Source organism: Natator depressus, chromosome 2 (genome assembly GCF_965152275.1).
Source record: "Natator depressus isolate rNatDep1 chromosome 2, rNatDep2.hap1, whole genome shotgun sequence".
Classification (NCBI taxonomy): Eukaryota; Metazoa; Chordata; order Testudines; family Cheloniidae; genus Natator; species Natator depressus.
Window position 1 is genome coordinate 256,777,280 of NC_134235.1, and position 26,318 is coordinate 256,803,597.

Below are 26,318 nucleotides of genomic sequence, written 5' to 3' on the forward strand. Positions count from 1 at the left end.
AAGTAATGCACATTGTAAAACATAATCCCAGCTATACATATAAAATGATGGGGTTAACCACTCAGGAAAGAGATCTTGGCGTCATTGTGGATAGTTCTCTGAAAACAGCCATTCAATGTGCAGCGGTCGTCAAAAAAGCAAACAGAATGTTGGGAATCATTAAGAAACGGACAGATAGTAAGACAGAAAATATCATATTGCCTCTATATACATCCCTGGTACGCCCACATCTTGAATACTGCGTACAAATGTGGTTGCCCCATCTCAAAAAAGATACATTGGAATTGGAAGAGGTTCAGAATAGGGCAACAAAAAGGATTAGGGGTATGAAATGGCTGTCGTATGAGGAGAGATTAATAAAACGGGGACTTTTCAGCTTGGAAAAGAGAAGACTAAGGGGCGATATGATAGAGGTCTATAAAATCATGACTGGTATGGAGAAAGTAAATAAGGAAGTGTTATTTACTCCTTCTCATAACACAAGAACTAGGGGTCACCAAATGAAATTAATAGGCACCATTTGGCTGGCGATCAGCTGGAGTAAATCCCCAAAGCTCTGGTTTCAGTGGGGCTACATGGATTGGTGCCAGCTGAGGTTCTGGAACCTGGACATTGAGCTCTGGAACCTGGACATAATGTCTGCATATGACACAAAGAGAGGTCCTGGCTCATTGTCTGTTCAGCTCCAAACAACTTTCAAGTACTGTACATTCCACATCAACTGAGTGTGCACGGATTCATTTATTACTTTGCAAACATAGCAGGTGAAGAACTCAGCTCTGTGATGGCCTTTCAGCTTGAATTACTTCCTCCTTTACTCAGGAGACTCCACGGAATCTCTCAGCTACCAGACCTTGTGTTTTGAACACATGTCCACAAAAGCCTAACGAATCGCCTGAGGTTTCTGCTGCTGAGATCAATAGTTAGGTTAATGAGCTGTTCCCACCCTATGGTTTTGAAGCAAAGCAAGAAGAAAACTCCTGAAGACTCATAGCTCAATTATATCCTTCACTGCAGCTAAAGGTGAACAGGATGTTAACACACTTCAACAGGCACTGGAAACACGTGTAGACAGTATTAAAGAACACAATCCATAGCATAGGACTAGGTGTATTAGTAGCTTCCTAGCTATGGTGCTCTCATTCATCATCTATCTTTTTTAATATCAATGGTGGCAGACATCAAGCATGAAATGAAAGAACTTCATTCAGCTATGATCTGTGTACTGCTGTTACACCTCTGGATCAGATCCATTGTCTCCAGCTTTAAGCAACTTCCCTAGAAATTCACAAGACTCCAGTCTTCTAAGATCATCGTCAAGAAGTTCACTACTGCCCAGATCTCATTCACTGTATCTAGGGCAGAGCCCCTAAGGCCAGTGGGCAAACCACTAACTCTCTTACTATGCACAGAACCCCTGCTCTCCAAACGCCAGCACAAAGGGGACACAGAAGCACATCTCAACAATCCCTGAGGGTCCATTGCTATCCAAACCAGCAAGCAGGTCACCTCTGAGAACGCCACCACCACGGTTGTACAGTCCAGCGCATCACTACCAAGGCTGTAAAGGGCCATCAGCATATTGTGAGCAGAGCTGGTTGGAAATTTTTTTGTCAAAACAGCTTTCTGTTGGAAAATACTGTTCTGATGCAACCAACGGTTTTCACAAAATTGTGTCGATTTTGATGAAATTTTTGTTTAGAAAAAAAAATTGGAGAAAAAGTTTTTAAAATGTCCTGTTTTGATGGTTTTGGAACTAGAAAAGTTCAATTTCTCAATTTGAAGTGACTTTTCTTTTTGCAATGTACTTTCCTTTCGGTTTGAAAGAAATGGTTGACATTGAAAGGCAACTTTCCAAATTTACTCTAAGGAAACATTTCATTTGACCCAAACCACTTTTTTTAAATTGCATTTCATGAAAAATTGTATCTTTCTGTCCCAACTGGGGATGGGGAAAAAAAATTCAGAATCTCAATTATTTTCCTGGGACAGAAAAGCCGTTTTCCAGCTAGCTCAAACTGAGAGTGATGGTCTGGTCTGTAAAATGTGTGAAGATACATATTGCTTTTGTGTCCACTACAGTTATCTGTCTGCAAGGATGAGATTTTGCATACCACACTGGGGACAACGCTCTTCATTTCCATAGAATTGCCACACTGGACCAGACCTGTGGTCCATCAAGTCTCCTATCCTGTCTCTGAGAGCAGCAAGTACCAGATGCATCAGAGGGAGGTGTAAGAACCCTGCAGTAGGTAGGTAGATGTGGAATAACTTGCCTCCGACATCCGTCCCATTCTAATCTCTAAGAGTTAAAGATTGGCTTAAGACTTGAATCACAAGGTCTTACACCCCATCCACAATGTTTATTGTCATTAGTTATGATCACTCTGGATATTCCTGATACCCATGTAACTATCCAACCCCTTTTTGAATCTTCTTAAATTCTTGACTCTCATCGGCTTCCTGTGGCATCAACCCACAGCTGGATACTGGCAGACTCCGTTCTTCTACAAGGCACAGAGCAGACTGAGGCTATGTCTCCACTCCAAAAGCTACAGCTGTGCCGTGGTAGCACTTCAGTGTGTAGACGCTCACGACAGCAACCGGAGTCAAACTCCTGCTGCTGTATTTAATCTACCTCCCCGAGAGGCAGCAGTGAGGTTGGCAGAGGAATTCTTCTATCAACCCAGCGCTGTCTACACCGGGGTTAGGTTGGCCTAGCTACATCCCTGAGTGGTATGGATTTTTCACACCCCGGAGAGACGTAGTCATGCCAACGTAAGTCTTCAGTGTGGTCCAGGCCTGCATTTCCATGGGAAGAAGCCACTTTCACTGCTGTTTGATGCCTGGTGGCATTTGCAATGCATGCCCCCCAGTTTTCATTGTTTAATGGAAGTGGCACTGAAAAGAATCCACAGGACAGCCCTAGGTGAGTGACAGGGGTTGTGCCTGCTTACACTGAGGCTGCACTGGGTCCTTTGCCTGGTAGATCCAGACGGTTTCACTGTGTATGGTCAAGGCTTTGACAAACATTCATGGCATCTAAAAGAAGTTATCAGCCACTGTCAGGAAGCTGGACTTCACCTTCCCAAGTGCCAGCTGGCCCCCACCTCAGTGGCATTCCTTGGGCACTGCGTGTCCAGCGCAGGTAGTGAACGGGACCCTGCCAACACACACAGGTAAAAATGCAACCGTGGAAAGAGCTTTTCCTTGATTATTGTTCTTTGGGTGGCCAAAGTTACTTGTTTCAGGCCTCTGAGGGTTGATTCAAAGCTTCCCAATTTAAATCCGCCACTAGGCGCCTAAAATGGGCAACCGGAGCCACGCATGTGTGAAATCTGGGCCCATTACGAGCAAAGCCTTTGAGAAACCTGCTGCTGTCATTTTCACACAGGAAAGTGCCTTTTCACTGGAAAGTTGAACACAGCTCAGGTAACTTTTTCAAGCGGTGCTCTGTGTGCAGCCACTATTGGCCAGTTCCCAGCTATGCTGACCCGGTTCCCCCCTTACGCTGATGGCTCTTGGAGCTGGCTCACAAGAACCCCAGGCTGGCCCAGGGGGTCTGGAAAATCATAGCGATAGCTCCACTGACTTTGAGAACTACTCCAGAAGCAACCGAAGATATTGCAAGCTCTTTCCCCTCAGGGATCCAACTCTTCTGCTGAGCTGCCAGCATGATCTGTCTATCTGTCCTAGATACTTATCTGGCCCCCTACTGCTGTAGCATCTGGGCACTTCATAACCCTGCCCTGGGTCTAGTTTCACAGCACCCCTGCAAGGTAAGAGAGTGCTATTCTCCCCAGTTTACAGCTGAGGGACCAAGCAGAGGCTTAGAGAGATTAAATAACTTGCCCAAGGTGACACAGAAAGCCATTGTCAAAGCAGGAAATTCAACCAGGGTCTTGCATGCAGATGTGGTTGCCCCATCTCACAAAAGATATACTGGAATTGGAAGAGGTTCAGAAAAGGGCAACAAAAAGAATTAGGGGTATGGAACGGCTGCCATCTGAGGAGAGATTAAGAAGACTGGGACTTTTCAGCTTGGAAAAGAGATGACTAAGGGGGGATATGACAGAGGTCTATAAAATCATGACTGATATGGAGAAAGTAAATAAGGAAGTGTTATTTACTCCTTCTCATAACACAAGAGCTAGGGGTCACCAAATGAAATTAATAGGTAGCAGGTTTAAAACAAAAAAAAAAGGAAGTATTTCTTCACACAACGCACAGTCAACCTGTGGAACTCCTTGCCAGAGGATGTTGTGAAGGCCAATACTATAACAAGGTTCAAGAAAGAACTAGATAAACTCATGGAGGATAGGTCCATCAATGGCTATTAGCTAGGATGAGCAGGGAGGGTGTCTCTAGCCTCTGTTTGCCAGAAGCTGGGAATGGGCGACAGGGGATGGATCACTTGATGATCACCTGTTCTGTTCATTCCCTCTGGGGCACCTGGCATTGGCCACTGTCGGTAGACCGGATACTGGGCTAGCTGGACCTTTGGTCTGACCCAGTATGGCCGTTCTTATGTAAATCCCAGAGAAGCACGCTAACCACTGGACCATCCTTTGAGCTCTGGCTATAAGAAAGAGCAGCTCTGTTGCATGGGAATTGGAATGAGCTTGTGTCATGGCTCTCAACTTTTGGTACACTGTGATCTAGAGCTGAAGGGGAAATGGTTTTCCCATCCCGTGAACATTTTCAAGGTCTTGAAAAACTTTCCTATCCTGAATTGGGACAAAAAGTCAAACCCTTGAAAACTTTTGTGAAAATCTGAAGAAAAAAAAAAAAAAAAAAGGAGGTCCAGGACAATCCAAATATTTCATGTGGATCATTTTGAAATGTTTCGTTTCAATCTGAATGACTTTTTTTTTCTTGACTTCAATAAGCTTCAATTTAAAAATGAAAAGTCATTGTGAACTGGAAAAGCTGGAACTGTTCGTTCCCAAAATACCAAAACAAAACATTTTTCCAACATTTTTTCAAGTCGAGAACTTTGTCAGAACTGACTCTACCCCGTGAAAACTTGCAATTTTGACAAATTGGGGATTTCCGACTCAAAAATATTTAATCCAAAATTTCCTGACAAGCCCTACTGTGACCTGCTTTTCCCTGCAATCCCCTTCCTGTCTATCCGGGACGTAATCAAGACCTCCTCTCATTTAGCAGTATGGCTAGGGTATGGACACCTATTCACGACCCCCAGGTCCCTAATCCAATGGAGACGGCAACGGGACTGGCTTCAGCTCTGACGCTGGCTCTGTGACCCTTTGCAAATCACACAGACCAACCTTTTGAAACTTGGGTGCATAAAGTTAAACATCTGGATGCAAAGGTGCTGAGCACCCATAGCTTCCATTGACTTCAAGGAGAGCTGCACGTGGGTCACTTTTATTGCAATGCGTAAATATTAATTTAAGTGCCCAACTTTACCCACCCATGTTTTTTAAACCTCTCCAGCCTGCGCTTTCCACTTCTGTGAAATATTCCGCTGCTTCTCAGAGGGGCTGTGATCATTAAGCCAGCAACGTTCAGGAAGCGTCATTGTGACAGCTGTCACTTTGGCCCACATCAGGGACTGAGCCGGGGACCGCCACAGCTAAAAGCAAAAGCCTTCCCAGCTAACAACTGTAAGAAGCCCATATCATCTCAACTGGACACAGAGGAAGAAGGGTAACCTGCTTACTGGTGTGCTGCAGGAGGCATGAACCGAAGCCCACTAGGATGCACACAAAATCCTGCAGTGGCTGGAGATCTCAGAGCCCTGGGATTCCCAGCTTATTTGGAAAACTGCCCCTCGCCAAACTTTGCACCATGCTGTCAGATTCACAAACCCCAGCTCATGCAGTCGGGCTCCTTGTGCTCTCCTGAGTTGGGAGGGGAGGGGACCTAGAGATCCACGCACATACTGCTAACATCCATGATTATGATACGTGTTCTGGTAGCACCCACAATAATGTGCTAGGTGTTGGCCAAGCATATGGTAAGCCATAGTCCCTTCTCCTGGGGCTCCATCCTGAGCTCTTTGGGGCTGATGGAGCAAAACACTTAAGAATAATTGAAGCCAATGGCACTGCTCACATGCTTAAATTAAAGACATGCTTACGTGATTTACTGGATCCAGGCCAAAGTGCTCAGCAATTTGCAGGATCAAGATCCTCAAGAGATCAAAATCTAGGACAACAGACAAAGGGCCTGATCCAAAGTCTATTGAAGTCAATGGAAAGAAACCCATTGAGTTCTGTAGGCTTTGGATTAGGACCAAAGGGTGGAGGGAGAGGAATGAAAAATATAATCAGCATTTTCCCCCTCGTAATAAATAGCAACTATTCTCAACTAGCCACTGAGCTAGTCAGGAAGCAGGGTGGACTAGTGACTGGAGTACTAAACTGGCCCTCAGGAGACCTGTCTTCTGTTCCTGGCTCTACTGCTGGCTGATCTTGGGCAAGTCACTTCCTTTTTCCATGCCTCAGCTTCCCCATCTGTAAAATGGGGATAATGTTTGTGAAGGGCTTTAGAGATGACGATAAGAGCTGGGTATTATCATCAGTCGTTAGTTGGCTAATTTCTGGTGGGCATCATGTGAAGCAGCTACTACTGTTATGTCAGAGAGCGGCAGAGACTAAAGGTTTTCTGTCTTGGAAGACGGAGTTCAGGGCTGCAGAGATCCACAGACTGCAGCCAACACCAGGCCATGGCTACAGCCATATTAGAGTTAGGTCATGTTTCAACAGCAGTATAAATACAAACTTTGTGTGCCTTAAGAAGGAGACCAACACAGGCATCATGGGAGAGGCAGATTTGGAGTAAGGATTTGATGGAGAGGTGAGTGACCCCAGAGATCAATTCAGAGGAGGGTAAAGTGGTGGTTGGAGAAGGAGCCAAATGGAGAGTTGAAGTTGGCATAAATGGTGGGAGGAAAGTGGGGCTAAGAGACAATAGCAGATAATTAGGGAGGAGAAGATTATGCAGACAGTAAACTTTGAGGTATATGACAAAGTATCATCCCCAAAATACTCAGGCCAGCCCTGGGCATAGTGATGTGATCATGCTGGACAAGAGTCCTTTACAATTGTGAGGAATGGGGGAAAAAACTCTTTTGCAGGCCTCCCTGAGAATGCCAAGGCTGTCTCCGGTGTGGAGCTCTCAGAGAAATACTAAGAGACAACAGAAGGAATTGGTCAGATTTTGGTGTTTAGGAACTGACAGTGGCTCCAGCTGAAATGATACAAACTCTACCTTCACCGCTGATCAAAAGTTTGAAATTTATCAGTGTTGCCAACTCTCACCATTTTATCACGAGTCGAGGTATTTGGTGTTTTTCTTAAAGCTCCAGTGTCTGGAATCCTGTGATTGGGTGAAATTCTCAACTTTCAGTGTTTTAAAAAATAAGTTTCTAGCTCTGATGGTTGCAGAGAAAAGCTTGACAATGTCAACCCTAAAAGTTCAGAACCCAGAAGGCAAATAAAAGAAACATAACTTTAACTGTTCTTAAAAAAATCTCATGATATTAAGCCAATCTCATGATTTTAGGAGGCCTGACTCATGAACTTTGAATGCTTGGGGTTGGCAATGCTGTTGTGAAGAACAGAGGGCAAAAGATTCACTGACACACACGTGTTATCCAGCAAAATCTCTTAACCATGCCCGTTCCTTTAGCTTCTGCAGCATGCAGCTTTTGTAGACGTATGCTGATCAAAAACTGCTTCAGGTCTTTGACAAGTAAAGAAAGACGCCAAGTGTTTGCTGTGATATCAGCAGAATGTGAACTCCCCAAAACAAAACAAAAACTAAAGCCTCTCAATAGGACAGTCTGACAGATGGATTAACACTCAAAGAAATAAGTGAGCTCGCTATGAGTTGCCAGAATCTGAGCTGGATGCAAATGTTTACACTAGTTAAACAGGTCAGGAGAGTGACCGCAATTTTCCAAAGTGATGAGGGATCATGGGGCCCTGACTTTAGGCACCAGGGGATTGGTCCTGCTTTGAGCAGGGGATTGGACTAGATGACCTCCTGAGGTCCCTTCCAACCCTGATACTCTATGATTCTATGACTCTGAAGGAGCCAGAGTATCAGAAAGCGATGAGCACCTGCCCTCGGAAAATCAGGTCTGTCAAGAGGTGTTTACAATTAAAAAGAGTTTATGGTGTGAACAGATTTTCAAGGGGAAAAGACTTGTCCTAAGAGGGTGATGGTTTTTAGAGTGTGGTTTTAGTGACAATCAGGGAGATATGCTGAAGGTAGCTAGGGAAGGTGACAGAAGGATGTTCATACATTCCTTCGATATAGTCTACCGTCTTTTCTTCTCTTTTTTCTTTTCCTCCCTTGTTCTTCCAATCCTCTCTCCTTCCCTTTCCTTCAGTCACCTCCTCCTTCCCTCTTTCCTCCCTAGCTCTCGTCTTTGTATCTCTCCTTCACCCTCTTTCTGCCACACTCACTCGTTCACTCTCAGGTCCTTTATCTCTCCACACCCAGCCCCAGCCTCAATACTCTGCTGTGATCTGGTGCTCATCTGTGGCACGTGGCTTCTGAGCAGAGATGTGGATCGTGGCCTGGTTCAACAGGCATGTGTCTCTGGGTGATGGTGCGGCTGAGCTTCAGCAGACTTATTGCTCACAGCAGTGGCCAGTTTCAGACAGATGGATCCAGAGCCGGCTTTAGACTCGCTGCGGGCCAGGGAAGAACCTAAGGAGTAGGCCCTCACCTCGCCTCCTGCCGCCTGGGGCTGAAGCCAAAGCCCCGGACTGAAGGCCAAGCCTCCTGGCAATGCCACTTGCCCCCCAAATGTTCCTCTGTGCCCCCCTAGGTGGGCGTGCCCCACAGTTTGGAAACTGCTGCTTTAATGTGATTTATTTTCACTTTTAGAGATTAAATTACTGTACTACTCACATTACATTTACCCACTGTGATTCTGTAGATATGAAGTAATTTAGCTTCGCGGGCTCTCCTGTGGCGTGCCCTGCTTGCTACCCCCTAACGCTGGCCCCTCATGAATCAGATTCGGGGGAGGGGGGTTGAGGGAAAACGCTCTCTAGAAAGGAGGGTCTATTGGATAGGACACTGGCCTGGAATTTGGGTGACTTGGGTTGGGTTCAATCAGATTTCCTGTGTGATCTTCTCTCTGACCCTTTATTTCAACAGAGTCAGGTGTCATGTTCTAACATCATTTTACCTTTCGCTAGAGCCACCTGCTACATAACTGCATGCTCTGGGTTCATAGGTTCCCAGTATCCTTCACCATTAAATAGGCATGGACTGTACCAACACAGGCCTCCCGACATTTTCAGAAGTGCGAAACCAGCCCCAGATCTGCAGTTCCTACCACAGCTTCTCCAAGGGCTATGCTTCAGTCAAGCACAGTGTCCCTGGGACTCCGTCACACGACGGACACGACACTGTATGGCAGAGATGCAGGCTTCTGAAGGCATGTGCAATCGGTTGATTTAACGGGTCTTCTGGGACTGGCCTGATGTCGTGTTTGGTGCTCTGCAATCAAATGCGCAATGTCTGCTCTCACTAAGGAGGAGAGGGCCAGGAGATGACAATTCATAAGTAGCTCCTTTGACAACAGTTGGTCTGTTCATATCTATCTAGGTACTTATGGAGCCCTCCTCACCATAGAATCTGAGCAGGGGATTTATCCTGGCAACACCCCTGTGAGGTAGGGTTACTGCTCATTAACAGGTGAGGAACTGAACACCAAAAGACTAAGGCCCGGACCCTCAAGGTATTTAGGCACCCAACTCCCATTTATTTTCACCTAAAAATCTTTGAGATCTGTGCTTAAATGACTTGTCCAAGATCACACATGGAGTCTGTGGAAGAGCCAGGAATCTAATCTCCTGGTTCAGTGCCTTAACCACAAGACTATCCTCCCTCTAAGAGAACGCTTGATCTCCAGATAAGCTGACCTCAGTGGGACCCTTTCCATTGACTTCAATGGGTGTTGGATCGGGCCCTACCTGCTGGCCAAGAGCACTTCCTAACTTGTTTCTTCACATTCAAAGACAGCATCGTAAAGCAATGAGAAATTTCAACATGAGTGTCTCCTGAGCCCGAAATGATTTGGAGCACTCTTATATCATGCCATAGAACATCGTCTGTCACATTATGATTGTTGGGACAGAAGAGGAAGGAAAACTGTAAATTAAGACACTCTCCATATAATTGTATATATTTCCCTCCCTTCTGAAGGTTTACGTTCTTGGAATTAGAAGAAGGCCTCATTGGGTGTTCAGCTAATGGAAAGGTTTGTTTCACAGTCCTACACTATAGCATGGGTGGTCTTGGCCCTTTCATTTTATTTATTTTTTGTCCTATAAAGTGAACTCCATTGAAAAAAAAATAAGTCCCTTTAAAAAAGACAATTTGTGCAGCACCCGTCATGCAAACTGCATCCCAAACTGGAGGAAACTAATAATTAATGACCTGGGAAAGAGAAGTTATGAGATATTGACTATAACAGGATTCAGAAAAGAAGTAGATAAGTTCATGGAGGACAGGTCCATCAATGGCTATTCGCCAGGATGGTCAGGGAGGGTGTCTCTAGCCTCTGTTTACCAGAAGCTGGGAATGGGCGACAGGGGATGGATCACCTGTTCTGTTCATTCCCTCTGGGGCACCTGACACTGGCCCCTGTCGGAAGACAGGATACTGGGCTAGCTGGACCTTTGGTCTGACCCAGTATGGCCATTCTTATGCTCTTATGGGCAAAGAAGGGAGAAAGGATCCATTTCCAGTCGGCTGAAATACATATATAAATAAATAAAACACAGAGCTGGGGTGAGGCCGTTCCAGACTGTAGGAAATGCAGAGAAGGAGACGACATCATCAGAGGTAGGGTTGTTCCTTCGCATTGAGATGAGGCTGAGGTTAAGGGGGAGGCAAGGAAGTGAAGCAGCAAAGAAAAAGCCAATTATTTTTATAAGGCAGTTTTGAGCTGGGTCCTTGCTATATAAATGGGAGCTGGTGGCACTGGAGCAGGATGGGAGAGGATGGTGGCTGTGGTTGGCAGCATTTTGCCCACGCTGAAGTCTGGAGACACTTTGGGAAGGCTGAGACAGATATAGCCACTAAACAGAGAAGATGTTTGTGTGGGTGAGGATCTCAGCAGGGTTGCACTTGAGGCAGGAGTGGCACCCATGGGCAATGGAGGTGTACCGTCTCCCACCGATGTGCCTCAAGACACAACGAAAGAAAGAAGAACTCGTTCCATTCAAAGGCTAGCTGGCTGCCGCCCACGGCTGCATACAGCACACCTGTGCTGAAAATGAAACTGACCTCTCCAAAGAGAAGCCAAGTAGCATAACAAAGAAAGGCTGAGCTTGTGCTTTAAGCAGGGGGCAATGCTTCATGAGATATGGAACCTATGTCTTCCTTTACAATAGGGGTTCAAACCCCTTTTTCTATAACAGGACCACTCCAAGCCCCGACTGACATGATCCACTGACAATTGTTGGAGAATGTTGAGGCTGAGAACTCTGCAAATCACATAAGAACGGCCATACTGGGTCAGACCAAAGGTCCATCTAGCCCAGTATCCTGTCTTCTGACAGTGGCCAAGGCCAGGTGCTTCAGAGGGAATGAACAGAACAGGTCATCATCAAGTGATACATCTCATGTCCATCACCTTTCTGTGCCTCAGTTTCCCCATCTGTGGAAAGGGGATTACAATGATATATGTACAAGTAGTTTATGTGGAGAAAGGACTAGAACTGGTGGGTGGATGTTGAAGCCAGACAAATTCAAATTAGAATTAAGGAGCAAATTTGGTAGCAGAGAGGGTCATTCATCATTGGAACAAACTAGCAAGGGCAGTGGTGGATTTTCCATCTCTTGAGTCTCCAGATCAAGACTGGATGCCTTTCTGGGAGATGTTTATTAGGCTTAATACAGCGTTAGCTGGATGAAACGTAATGGCCTGTGATATGCAGGAGGTCAGACTGGGCCTTAAACTCTGTGTATTGATGAATCTATGATTGTAACATTTAGAGCTCGTTGAGACACAGAAAAACAATTTCATAAACATTTTTGAAATTCCAAAGTTTTTTCTATTTCCCAGGGTTTGAAACAGGTGAAATTTTCCACAATTTTTTTTTCCCAATTAAAATTTGCACTGCAATCATTTCCAAAAAATGTTGTTGACAGGAATCCTGGCTTTCCAGTAAGAAAACAGGTTTCAGTAAATACCAAAAATCACACTAAACAATTTGGAAAATTCTCCCCTTCCCCCATGGGAAATGTAGATAATGTCAACAATTTGGGGGCAAAAAGTTTTGGTTTTGACAAAAGACCATTTTCTTCTATGTAAAGAATTATCGTGTGAAAAATGTATACCGGCTCTGGAAAGATTTACCTCGCTCACGGGGTGCTGTGATACATGTTTATAAGGGCTCGTCTACACACAAAAGTTGTACCTCGTTAGCTACCCTGCTATGGTTCATAGATTATAAAGCCAGGAAGAACTGCTGTGATCATCTAGTCTGACCTCCTGCATAACACAGTCCATAGGACTTGGCTGAATTAATTCCTCTTTGAACAAGGGCATATATTTTAGAAAAACTGCCAATCATCGAGTAGTTAAAGCGGTACCATCACATTAGTATAGGTGCAGTTATATGTCACTAGGAAAGTGCTTTATACTGTAGCTTTTCCTGTATGCGAATACGCTATGCTGGTACAAGGCGCTGTAATAGGGTGCTTGGAGGGCTAGGCTGCCTAATGGTTGGAGCGCCTGACTTCCGGCCCCTTGCTTCCCTGAATGAGGTGCCTCAGTCCTTAAGGTGACGTGGTAGAGGGACCCGGGCCCTCCCCCTCCACCAGGGCCGTGTGAAGCAACGCTGGCGGGATCTTCCCAGCAGAGTCCAAATCCACTATCCTGGGCTACTTCCTACCTCTGTCTCTTCGGTTTGGAGCATGGTCCAAACAGCCCATAATGGCGCAACTCAAGTAGCGCCCCCTTGTGGACCTTTTGCAGCCTCCGGTCCCTCTGGGCGGGACAGAGGTAAGGTTGGAGATAGAATGTAAGATAGCTTGGAAACACAGGTCACTCATTGCTGGGTGGTCCCCAATTTCCTCAGCAGTCTCCCTTGGTCAGGGACTCAGGGCTTCTTCCCCGGTGGCTATCCCAGCTCTCAAGCTCCTAATGACTCTCCCCACATGTAAGGAGGCAGCTAGCTCCTGCCTCTTCACCAGTCAGCTCTCAACTGAGCCAGGCTTTCTCCTTGTCTTCTCCCTCCAGGCCTGGCCATGGCTGCAGGGCTAGCTGGGCCTGTAGCCTTGTCTTCTCTTTAACCCCTTTTCGTGCTGGCATGAGGTTTCTCAGCTTTAGCAAAGCCACCTTTCTACCAGTGTAATTGTGTCCAGCCTAGGGATTGTATTGCTTGAACTATATCGGTAAAAAAATCATCCCCTTAGACAACGAAGGGTATGTCTACCCTGCAAAAAAATCTCCCGACAGCAAGTCTCAGAGCCCGGGTCTACAGAAAGAAAAGGAGGACTTGTGGCACCTTAGAGACTAACCAATTTATTTGAGCATTTAAACTTGGACTCTCCTGAGTCAAATTTATTTAAGTCTCTCAAATTTATTTGAGTCTCTAAAGGTGCCACAAGTACTCCTTTTCTTTTTGCGAATACAGACTAACACGGCTGTTCCTCTGAAACGGGTCTACAGACTCATGCTCGCAGGGCTCGTGCTACAGCACTAAAAATACCAGTGTAGACATTCCCACTCGGGCTCCGGAGCCTGGCGAGGGGCGTGGGTCTCAGAGCCTGAGCAGGAATATTTACACTACTATTTTGAAGAGCTGTAGCCTGAGCCCTGGGAGTCCGTAGTCTGTAGACCTGGGCTCCGAGACTTGCTGCCGCGGGAAGGAGGAGAGGGGTTGCAGTGTAGACGTACCCATAAAGCTATACCAGTACAAAAACTGGAGAGCATGGCTAAGAGGCATTGAGAGCCTTTGATAGAAGGTGCTATAGAAATGTAAAGTGCTATTTCATTGTCGGTATCACTAAGAAGAGAAGGGGAGCTTAAATATTCAGCTGACAAACAAGTACAGTAAGGAGCGATGCTTAGGATTTCCTTTGGCTCGGAGGCTCTCTCTAAAGGGAGCCCCCTATGGTAGGGAGTTAAGAAAATGTGAGTTTGTGTTCAAATGTCAATGAAAAAAGTGGTAATGTTTGGAAAAACATCTAGGATGCATTTGATCATTTTTTGTAAAGGTTGTGCAGGGCAAGACTTCCAAAAATAAAGGGAGAGAGGAAAGTTGGTGGGTAAATGGCATCAGGAGAGTCCAAGTTTAAAGGTCGGATAAGGAGATGTGTGGAATGGGAGGTGTGTAGTCACATTGCTTAAGGCACTACTAGAAGGCACTATCGGTATGTCTATACTGCACACTAAACCTGGGCTCTGACTCTGGTTTGAGCCCAGCCCTCTTTCCGTCCACACTCAAATCAGTCTGACTCAGGACAGCAAACACTCAGGATCTGAGTCCTAGGATGCTACTAAGGCGGCAGGAGGTCAGAGCCCAAGTAATGCTGCAACTCGGGTCAAAGCCCTGTCATTTTGTAGTGTGGACGCAGGTCAAGCCACAGACCCGAGGCACAAGCTCTATGTAGTATAGTGTGGATACATCAGCATGACTGTGAGCCCCGGGTCCAGCAAGTGGAAACCCAGGTTGACAATATAGTGTGGATGCTCAAGCAAGGGCTAGAAGACACCAAGTCCACAAATCGGGATGTTGCATGCAGTGTAGACATACCCTAGATACTGCAGAGAGGCGCACAGCACAGGAACCTGACTCTGAAGCATGTTAAGAACATGAGCACTCGCACCAGGTGCATTCGGCCCATAAGGCTTTTGCTACGTGTTGGAACCCCACGCCGATACAGTATGGAACTGTACGGAACCCCAAGCTGATCACCGCAATGCTGAAGGGAGGCCTAGACCATGCTCAGGGGTGAACTGCGAGAGTCTGGAGAAAAAGGTCAAGGATTCCTCCCCGTTCCCCCAGGCTGGGGAATGGCAAGGGAACCACTACACAGCTGTGAGCACATCCTCCAGGCTGTGGTAGCCCCACCCTACATCCCAGGTATGTACGTGTAGATGGTTTATGTAGGTTTATGTAGTCGTGGATCCACCGGCCCCATCTCTATCCCTCATTACCTGCCCCTATTCTGTCCTATTCAGGTTCTTGCACTGTGCTGCCCATCACTGTAGTATCTGAGCTCCTTCAAGAGTGTAGTAAGCACTAAGGCCCCACTCCTCAAAGGTATTTAGGCACTGAAATCAATGGCATAAAGCCAAGCATGTGCATCAGTCTTTGCAGGATTACACAGCGTAGAACTGCAAGTTTATATCACACATGCCAGTAGCCACATCACAGTGCTGTATAACTCTCAGCTGTCCAAACGCAGCTCACTGTGACTCAGAGCCCGGAGGATTTCCTTCTGTGACACACTTGTGTAATGTTTGTTAAGCGCTGTCATTACATCCATAAAGTCCTTTGAAAGTCAGTCTGGCTATTTGAATCACGCACTCTAGGAATACGAAAGTACCTGAGTCAGCCACAAAGGAAAACAGGGAGAAGAACAACAGCATATTGGCAAAAGTCACTTTTTACCCCCCTTTCCCTCCCCCCCCCATGAGCAAAACTCACGTACTTCATTTTCTTACAGGAACTTTTATAGGGGGAAAAAAGGATAATTCTGGGACACAGCACAAACTTGCATGCACTCCTACATGTAATAATTATTATTGTTTGTAATACAATAGTGCCAAGTAAGATCAAGAATTGTGCTTGGGGCTGTACAAACACTCTGCCTTAAAAGCTTACAATCTAACTATACAAAGGGTGGAAAATGAAAGCACAGAGAGGTGAAGTATTTATATGTAGCTCCTCTTATATGGCATTTTTTATTGGTAGATCTCAGAAGCCTTGACCAAGGAGGTCAGTATCATAATCCCTGGGTGATGGAATTTCTCCCATCACCTGCTAGACAGATTGCCTTCCGGCCAGAGGGGTCAAACTAGGTAAGGATCATTAGACACCTGAGCCTTATAAGAAGCCGAGGAGAGGAGAAACTATAGAGAAGTAATGGTCTCAAGGAGTAATGGTCTCAAGTTGCAGTGGGGGGAGGTTTAGGTTGGATATTAGGAAAAACTTTTTCACCAGGAGGGTGGTGAAGCACTGGAATGGGTTACCTAGGGAGGTGGTGGAATCTCCTTCTTTAGAGGTTTTTAAGGCCCAACTAGACAAAGACCTGGCTGGGATGATTTAGTTGGGGATTGGTCCTGCTTTGAGAAGGGGGTTGGACTAGATGACCTCCTGAGGTCCCTTCCAACCCTGATCTTCTATGATTCTATGAACTAAGAGAAGGCAGGACAGTCCTGCAAGGAAAGTGTCACCATGAGCAAGGCAGGCTCTTGTGAGAAATGTCCTGAGTAGGGCGACCCTATGTCCCGTTTTGGCCAGGACAGTCCCTTTTTTAAACCCTGTCCCGGGCGTCCTGATTTTATTTTTGGGCGAAAGCGGGTCTTTGTCCCAACTTGATCAGCAAGAGCAAACAGGACAAATGTCCACTTTTGTAAAAAAAGTGGGGTGTAGGGGAAAATGCAGGGGGGAGGGGGGGAGTGGCGATAATACCAGCCCCACGCAGCGGGGAGGCAGGGCTCAGGTGACCCGAAACACCAGCCCCAGTCTAGCACAGGGGGCAGACAGGGCTCAGGCAAGCCGTGACACCAGACCCATGCAGGGATGGGGCCAGGGCTCAGGTGAGTGGCTCAGGCCAGCTCTGCACTGGGGTGGGGGTGGGGAGGGGAAGGGTTCAGGCTAGCCCCATGTGGTGTCCCTTTTTCCCTTTGGGAAATATCATCACCTTAGTCCTGAGGCAGACCTGAGAGTGGAATTGGCAATTTTGATGTAGTCCTGCAGAGGACCTTCTTGTTGACCATTGATTGGAGCATATTATGTTGGACTGGAGAAACATTTTGGCCTGTGGACTAAGACCCAGAACATGCACACAAGGATAAACCGATGCAATACAGGGGATACAGCCAAAGGGGGGGCGGGTTGCTAGACAGGCAGATGAGTGTAATGCTGCTTCTAGAAACAAGGAGGCACTAGACTGTGAGGAAAGGTGGTTACACCCCCTTTTACAGGTGGGGAAACTGAGGCACAGGTCAGGGAAGTGACTTGCTCAGGGCCATCCAGCAGCATGTCCGATGGACAGCCCACTAGACAACACTGATTCTCAAGAATCAAAACTTTCAGGACTGGATCTGAAGATGTAACACTTTGTAAGGCAGACAGGGGAGGAATTGCTTTCTAGTGGTGAGAGTGGGAGTTAGGACTCCTGGGTTCTATTCCTAGCTCTGCCATGGACTTGTCGTTTGACCCCAGGCAAGGGCTCTAACATCTCTGTCTCTGCTTCCTCATCTGTAAAATGGGGATAAAATGCTATTTAACCTTCTTTGCAGAGGGATTAATGCATGTTAATGACGTTCTTTGAGCCACTCAGAAGAGACGCACCATATAGGTATAAATGACCACCAATGGAAGTCCTTTGTGGGTGAGGCTTTTTAAGGCAAAAAGTCTCAAAAAGAGAAATGGTTCACTTTTTCTGAGGGGGCGGAGGAGAAAGAAAACACTTTTCCTTGCCTTGACATACTGTTTCACCTTCCACAAGGCTTTTGTGGGTTTTTTTGGCCAATTCATCTGCGCACCTAAAAAGTTATCTTGAAACTGAAAAGAACAAATATGAGGGTGCACACGATCTGTGATGAGCAAACCAAATCCTAAATGAGTACATAACAGCTTCTTTTGAAAATGCACTCGGCAGCCTGGAAGAGTCCCAGATAAAACACTAACTCAGATTCTAGAAAAACTTGATTTTCCTGTCCCCGTCACAAGCTTCTGGTGTGACTTTAATCATCTCACGTAATCGCTCTGTGCCTCAGTTTCCCCTGTGTAAAATGGGCATAATAGTTGTGATTTCTGTTGCCCTTTGTCTGTTTAGACTGCAAGCATTCCCAAGGCAGGGATGGCCTCTGACTATGGTTTTGTACAACATCTGGCAAAATGGAGTCCTGATCTCCGTTGGGCGCGCCGGCCATTGCTATGATCCGATAACCATAACTTGTGAGATTTTTAATGTGCATGAATCATTTCACCCATTACTGAAGTGCATCCACCTCTGGGGTGGAGCACACCAGCTGTTCAGCAGCCCACAGCAACACTAGCCAATAGTACAGGAAGTGAAGAGAGAGAACATCCCCTCTGAATAACCTCAGCTGCAACAATGGATAATAGAGCAGAGCAGAAGCGGGTGAACAGAATACGTATTTCAGAGTTCCAGAGATTGCTTAGGTGCTCTTATGCCAACAGCCACTGCTGATGCTGCCCCTTGGGTGACCTGCCTGTAGGTCTCCCTCCTCACTCACCAAAGAATGATCATCTCTCACTTCACATGCTCAGTTGCTGCCAAATCTCAACCCAGGTCTTCAAAGGCTTCAGAGTGCCAGGTCTAAACTTCGATCTACTGGGTTTGCATTTAAAAAAAAAAAATCCATGCTTCTTTCTAGATAGAGGGGGTGATTCTGCTCTCACCCACTCCAGTGTAAATCTGGAGTGGCTCCACTGATCTCAGCAGCGTCACATCAGAGCAAGAGTTGAATCAGGCCCACAGAACTCGAGCGAACACCTGGTCCTGTCATCACTGTTCTTAAAGTGATGCTGTCAGAGTAGACATCCTGGAGCTATATTCTGCCATCAGTTAAACCATTGCAAATTTGGAGTAACGCCATTGAATTACTCTGATTTCTGCTGACAGGACTGAGATCACAACCCAGCTCCCTGGGCTTACATTTCCTTACCTGGATCCTAGAAACAGACACCGAATGACCTATTAGCTCATCCGTTCCATTCCCGAGGGGCTATTGCAGGGTTGTTTCCTACTGCATAGTTTCAAGCGCTTTGTCCAATCTAGTTTTAAATAAATGACTCAATAGATGGGGCTTCGACTACTTTTCTTGATAACTGTTCCACAATCTAACACAGCTCCTGCAAGGGACTCTTTCCTGATATCCAACCTATGTTTTCCCTTTCAGAATCTCTTCCCGTTATCCTTAGTTTTGTACTCCTTTCTTATCACTCTGCACAATTAGGGTTCCCCACTGCCTTCAACCCTTTGTAGATCCTACTGCCATTTCTCCATTGATCATCCATTTGCCCCCACAGGACGCAGAGTGATTCATCAGCAGTAACTGATATGGCAAGAAAGAGTTGAAGGAGAGAGATCTTTCCTGAGCAGCAGAGAGGCCAGTGTTCCCTGCTGAGGTCCTGTCTGGTTGTGGCCGGGGCCCTGCTAGCACTCCTGATCTCCTAATGTCACATCAAACATGTCCATCCTTGGTGCTTTTTCTCCAGTTCCACTTACTGTATTACACGGAGAGGCTCTGAGTAGCAACTTAGGCAGACAAAGAGACACCACAGGTGTGGAGCAGACAGTCCGCATCCCACACAAATCTCTGCACAGCTTAGACTTTCCCTCGCTGCCTGTTATGCACTCTCAGTTTATGCCCTGGAGCAATTGGGGGCAGAATGGGGATGATGATGGCTTCCTAACACCTGATCCAGGCTCCTCCGAAGCAGGTGCACCAATCCTGCAATGTTCAATGGGACTACACTGGCTCAGGGATCGACTCACACAGAGATCATTGCAGAATGGGGGCCCTAACCAGTTACTCTGGTTGCACTGCAGAAGTAAATACATTATCGTACCCAAGGCTGACAGCAGCAGCAGACAGGCTGTGGAGTGGAGCAACCAGCTGCTCACATGTAGAGATCTCCCTCTGTCATACTTAAATACATAATCATTATGCCTTTGTTTTCTGTGCACTGCACCTTTACCTCACCAGCTACTCTGCTTTCTCCAGAAAAGTGCTCAGTTTATTTAGTGCTCAGTTCAGTGCAGATTGTTGGAGACAAACACTCGGTTATCTCGGGTGGTGGGTGGAGGGAGGACTTTACCTTTGTTCTTTCTTGTTTTGTTGTCTTTATTTTAAATTAAGACCTTTCCAACTTAAAGTGCCTGTTTGCTCTTGATATTGCACAGCTCTTCCCTTCCCACACCTTCCTTGCTTTAGCTGATGCAGGATTGGCCCTGTATTCTTTTACATATAAAAGTCCACTATATAAGAGCTAAGTATTAACTGGTGTTATTAGTTTTCCTTCTAAATTAATCCCTCCAGCATCTTTAATAATTTCTGATCCCTTTTTCTATATGCAGTCCTAGTAACACTTTAGATCATTGATGGAACTGTAAAAAATCTAATTTACTTTTCATCATGTATGCTGTTTGTTTACTATGTGCAATTCACACATATGGGGCAGTGAATCCAGACTTATCGTGAGTTTTGCTGATGTTTATAGTCACTCACATGGTGTTATTGTGCATGGATCTCACAGCCAGGCAGGGGAATAGCTAAATCTAAACATGCTTTATTCATGAAATGGTCTTCTATTCACATTACATTTTCTCTTCTGGTCTTATATTTAGTTTATAAGCATATTTAGATTATAAGCACCTTGGGACAGAGACCAATTTTTTTGCTTTGTGTTTGTACAGCGCTTAGCACAATGGAGTCCTGATCCATGACTGGGGACCTCCGGCGCTACAGTAATACAAATACATAATAATAATTATTACTTATAATGTTAGTAGAAATACTCACTGCCTCTTCCATCTCCCCACACAGCTCCTTGAAAAAAGGGCAGGGAGCTTCTGCAGCATCCTGGCAAAGTATTTGTTTGATGGCTCGGCCACTAGAGGACAAAAGCCTCCTCCTTCTGCTAGCTAATGGAGTGTCTCTTTTAGCTCAAGTAGTAGAGTTCTGTGCTGTGTTGGTGAAAGTTGTTTTACTTCAGTGAAACACAAGGGAAAGCTCCCAGGGATCTTAGTGGGAACAGGATCAGGCCCTCAGTAAGGATCAGATCTCAGTTACACCCGTGTAAATCCAGAGTAACATCACCAAAATCAATGTACGCTAGGAAACTGACCTATCACTAGCAACCGTGGCCAGCATCTAGTCTGCCAGGGCTAAAAAGAGTTGAGCTGGTCCTATAGACAGAATGAACTGTATTTACCTGCCTCCATCTCAGGGTCTCAGGACATCACTAATAAAAAGACATCTGAGACACCCATTGGCGTAAAGAAAAAGGTCACTTCATTTCTTTCTAGGATGTATTTTAGGAACTTGCCATCACTTTAAAATCCCAACATTAGCCCCAGGGGAAATAGTTGCATCTTATTTAAAAAAAAAGAAAAAAGAAAAAAGATAAGATATTTCAGGATCTAATCTGCCCTCACTGGGAAAATGTTTGGAGGAAAAATAAGAAAGAAACTCACCTTTACCATCATTCTTGGTCAGTTACATGCATTTGTTAGAAATATATTTGGGCTGGTTTTTTTTTTTCTCACCTAACTTCTCTGTGCTTGAGCAGAAGTTACACACACCTCAATTTGCATTAATGTTTCATTTCCATACAGGGCTAAAATACGATGGTGATCAATTTAAGAGAATAGATAGATAGATTATGCTTTCTTGGTGTACTGAAACCACCGCCCCCAACACAGACACAATACACAACACACACACAGAGCATGGGTCCAGCTAGCTTACCCCACAGAGGAGACTAAGCAACCAAAGCTCATAAAGAGAATGTCCTTCCTGAGTCCCTGCCTGCCTTTTCTGGTTGAGAAGTTTGCCTAGAAGCCCAATGCAATGGAAATGTCCTGGAGCTAAATACATTAGGGCCGTTTACGTGTTAGACAGAGGCCGGCATTATGCCAGTTGTTTGATGGTGGGGACAGAAGGGGAATATGCATGACACATTGCTCATCTCGGCTGCAAGTTTCTAAGTAGCTACAGGCTGCTTTAGGGGGTGATATACAAATGAGGGGGGAGGAACAGAGGCAACGAGCTGTTTGTTTCCTTCTTACTCGGACTAAGCAAGTTTGGACCTCCCAAAATAAGAGTGTTTGGAATTGCCAGATCACAATACGGGTTTGGTTTTTGTTTTTTTTTGGGGGGGGGGCTTGAATAAACAACGGATTTCGAGTCTCCTTCTGAAGTGCAATCTTCAATCCCACTGCAGATTTGGTGGTTTGTATACGAATCCTTATAAGGAAAACCAAAGAACGACACACCCTCACATCCCCCCCCACACACCCCCCCGCACACCAGACTCCGGGTTTTTTCTCCCCTACCCTCTCTAATGTGATTTGGGCTTGTGCTTTCCCACGGAAAGGACTCGGGGCACCCAATGCCTGCGCCTTCCTCTTCAGCCAAACGAGGGGCGTCTAATCTCGCCTGGGAATAAACCCGGGGAGGATTTAGGCAGCTAAAATCACAACAACAAAAAGACCTCCCCCCCCCATCAACATTTCCTTTGCAATTCCATGCCCCGGGGGTGTCTCGCCCTGTTTGGAAAGGAGATGCCAGCAATGCTGCTTTGCATCAGCTCTCACGCCGTTTCCTGGTGCAAGTTTTAAAACACACCCACCCCCGCCCCCACACCAGGGAACAACACCTGATGCCCTAACAGCCTTGCACGGGTGCTGCTCCGACCCCTTCTGCCCTAACTCCCGGCCGATACAGCAGAGAGAAGAGCCTCCTTCCCCTGTATTTTCGCAAAGGGGGGGGGTCCCATCGCCTTCTCCTGCGTGTTGCATCTCATGGAAATTAACTCAACAGTGGTCGGGTCACGATTCTCACTCTAACTTTGGCTGCAACTGATTTGATCTTCCCGGACTTTCGTGGGGGGAAATGTAGACACCCCCCCACTCCTCTTTTCCCTGGGACAGGTGACAAGGGAATATTTATGTTGGTATCGGTGGAATGCATTTCCTTCTCCAATCAGGAATGTAGCAGAGAGTTTCTAATTATAAGTTCTATGGAGGCTGTGAATAAAAGATCGCTTTTTAATGATTCCAGTCCAGGTGTTCAGTTTGCTTGTCTTATCAGGAACACATTTGCATTTTATTACCCTTCTCCCATTCAAGCGAATTCCCTGCTTCAGACATACCTGAAATAGTTGGGGTTTCTGCCTTCAACACCCCTTCCTCTCCACATATCTACACAGAGCGAGAACAGATCCAGGTATGCTACCAAGATCGTTTCCCGCAGTTCCCTGCGCCCTCCTTTCTTCTCCTAAACCTCGATCGCCTATCAAATAAAGACCTCGATTGCCGCATGCAAATTTTACATCAGCATGTTCGAGTGGATGGGCAGAAATATACCCGGGAAGCATATTTTGTTCGGGAATTGATCAGATCAGACGTCATGGTAACATCGTTGGGCTAGACTGGAGCATGTTACTGAAAATTTTCTCTGCGCGCGCGCATCCACAGGGTGTGCGATTTTGACCCCCCCTCCCCCCCCAGTGTAGCTGTACACTACCTGCCTTCCCTACACACGCTGGCAAACATTGACACAGCCCGGAGATTGCACCACATTCCTGCTGGGGGAACTTCACTGGGGCACTTATGGGTCCAGTGAAATCAGCTGGTATTTGCAGCACCTCACTAGGGTTCCTCAGCATTTCTGCAGACCCGTGCCTTGCTAAAGGCTCGCTTGTATTTGTTTCCTGCGCCTTGCTCAGGAACCGCTTCCAAAGCAGGACCTTTCTCTGCGAGGGTTTCCCTCATTCCAGTTACCTAAACTTAGTAATTACAGTAGATCTGCAGCTACATGCCTTCCTCAGCACCCCTTACTTTCATGTGCTTTTGTGGTGGAAGCGCTAAAACGATCTCTTAAAGGGATAGGGTGCAACATTCAACCGGCCTCTCAGGACAACACTCTGTGTGTTTCATCAGGTCTCAGTGAATTAATGCCCTGAATTGATCTGAGCCGGGGGGGGGGGGGGGAATAAAGAACTGCAACGGTATTTACAAGTTACACAAGGAAAACCCTATCCCAGGCATCTTGCTTTTGGAGGGGAAAAATCTGTCCTTCCTTTCTCACACCTGCTCTCCCTTGGCCGCGGTGTGTTTTCCTCGCCGCAGCACGGCTGTGAGAAGCAGCGAAGTTTTTTTTTTTTTGGGGGGGCATTAATACGGTTAGATGAGACACCACCCCCACCCCCTTGGATTACAAGGCTGGTCACTGGAGACGAATGTATCTTTCGTGCATCTTGTCTGTTTCGCCTCCCTCTCGACAGCAATTGTGAGTTCCAGAGCGACAGAGAGGAAAAAAGCCGAATTCAGGCGAAGATCTGTTCCCAACAACTTTATTAGGAATGCGCCTCTTCGGCTTTGTGTCCCCCCCCCCATGTTATCAATCATATGTTTTGACGTGAAAAGGGGAGCCGATAGGTATAAACTCGCCCCAGATACAGAGGGAAACGGAGTGGTTATTTCCACACTGCAGAATGGAAGCCACTGGTACTGGGGGGGGGGGGGGGGGGGGTGAGGGAGAGCTTTGCTTTTCCCCGAATGGTGTTATTTGGGTTTCAAGGAGCAGAGCACCACAACAAACGTCTGTCTATCTGGGTGTTCTCACCCCCGGTTTACTGTCTGCTCTTGCCAGCGGAGCCAAGGTGGCATCCCCCCGCCTCGCTGCCCTAGAGAGTATATAACCCGTAGGGCCCGATTCTGCTCTGATTTCCTCTGGACCCATTAAGATTTAGCCCCTAAATTAAGTTCCGAATCTGGCCCATCACTTCCAAGTTTCCAGAAGCTTTGGGAACAGCATCTTACCCCTCCACCACCAAATCCCATAATACACAATATAATCTATATAATATAAAAGTCTATATCGAGAAATCTGTCCCAGTCCTTGCTTTAACCAATTCTCTATCTTTTCTTTACATAACTAGTCCAGGTTGTTCAATCCTGTCTCACCTACTTCTTGTTTGTTTGATTTTTTTTTTTAATATTCCTTAAAGCAAGGGGGAAATGTTTTCATCCTCCATCCCCCTTTCCTTCCACCTGACTAGCTCAAAATCACCTTGAAATACTCATGTCAACTTGTATCATTATCTCTTTAATTCAGTCAGTGCCTTTTGTTCTTCGCAGGAGAGGATCAAAGCCCTTTAAAAAAAAATAACTTTCGATCTCTCTCCTTCTCCCTCTCTTTTACAGCAGCATGACGCGAGACCAGGTATAATCCAGTCATAATAAACAAAGCGAATGTCTAAATAAACGAGGTGAAATGCGGATTCTAAAAAAAACTTTCCGGGGTTGGAACAATTCCACTTCTTTAGCTAAGGGGCAACGAATGGAGAATTTCAAGGCATCATAAAAAGCAGGAGTTACAGAAAAGCGGGGCGGGGGGGATCCTTTTAAATTAAAAAAGAACAAGAAGAATCAAACTTACCACCAGATTGGGTAACTTGACATAGCTCGACTCAGCCCACAAAGAAACAGGAAATATCCAAAACAGCCCATCGCCAAAAGTTGATGAAAAGTTTGGGGGTATTTTTTTTTTTAAATTCAACCAGAATTGCCAACGCTTGCCTTTCTTCTGCTTTACGATGATTGTTTGAATAATAAAAAAAAACAAATCAAATCGAATGAACTCAGCCCAACCAGGTAAATAATCCTCTCTCTTCCTTCCCCAACTCCTCTCGAGAAAAAAAAAAAATCCCAGAGAGGTAAAAACTCTTCTCTCAGCCAAGACACTGAAGGCAAATATTAAAAAAAAAAAAAAGAAAAAGAAAAAGAAAAAAAAGTTTGAAGTCGCTCTCTGTAGAAGGACCCAATCAGCACTTATTGCCAAAGGGAGAATTCTGGGTGCTTCTGCTTGCTCTGTCAATCAGGAGCGGGAAGGCAGGAATGAGCTAATTGCAAGGAGATAGTGTTTTAATACTCATTAGGGGCATGTTGGCCCACAAGCCAGAGATAAAATGTAGTTTTAAAAAGGGGGAAGGAAGATTTAGGGGGTTTAAATAGACGTGTGGGGGGGGAACCCCTGTGGATTAGGGTAGCTATAACAACCTGCCCGGATTTCACTCCCTGGGTAGAAGCTACTAAAATGCAAAAACACATACATCTGTGAGGTTATTTTTGGGGGCGTGTGTTTGTTTGTTTGTTTTTACTTGCTCGGTCTGTCTTTTTTTTTTTTTTTTACCTTCTTATCTTCATCATCAATCTGCTTTTCCTCGCCTGAGAAGTTTGAACGAACTTTTGAGAAACTTTCTTTTTGCATGAAAAGAGAGAGAGAGAGGATTTCCACACACACGCACGCACTCCCCTTTCCCACCACCCCAGAGCTCCAGTGCAGACCTCGGCTCAAACATCAACCCCCTCATGCAACC

The 26,318-nt window shown here is 45.9% G+C and overlaps 1 protein-coding gene across 1 annotated transcript in view; it reads right to left on the reverse strand.

Moving 5' to 3' along the window:
• Positions 1-25,674, reverse strand: part of WNT3A (Wnt family member 3A) — a 116,715-nt gene extending 91,041 nt beyond the window's left edge. Inside the window, exon 1 of the mRNA XM_074946437.1 lies at positions 25,379-25,674. Within this exon, the coding sequence (XP_074802538.1) occupies positions 25,379-25,449 (71 nt within the window). The 5' untranslated portion in view covers positions 25,450-25,674. The remainder of the gene's footprint in view (positions 1-25,378) is intronic.
• Positions 25,675-26,318: the final 644 nt, after the last annotated feature.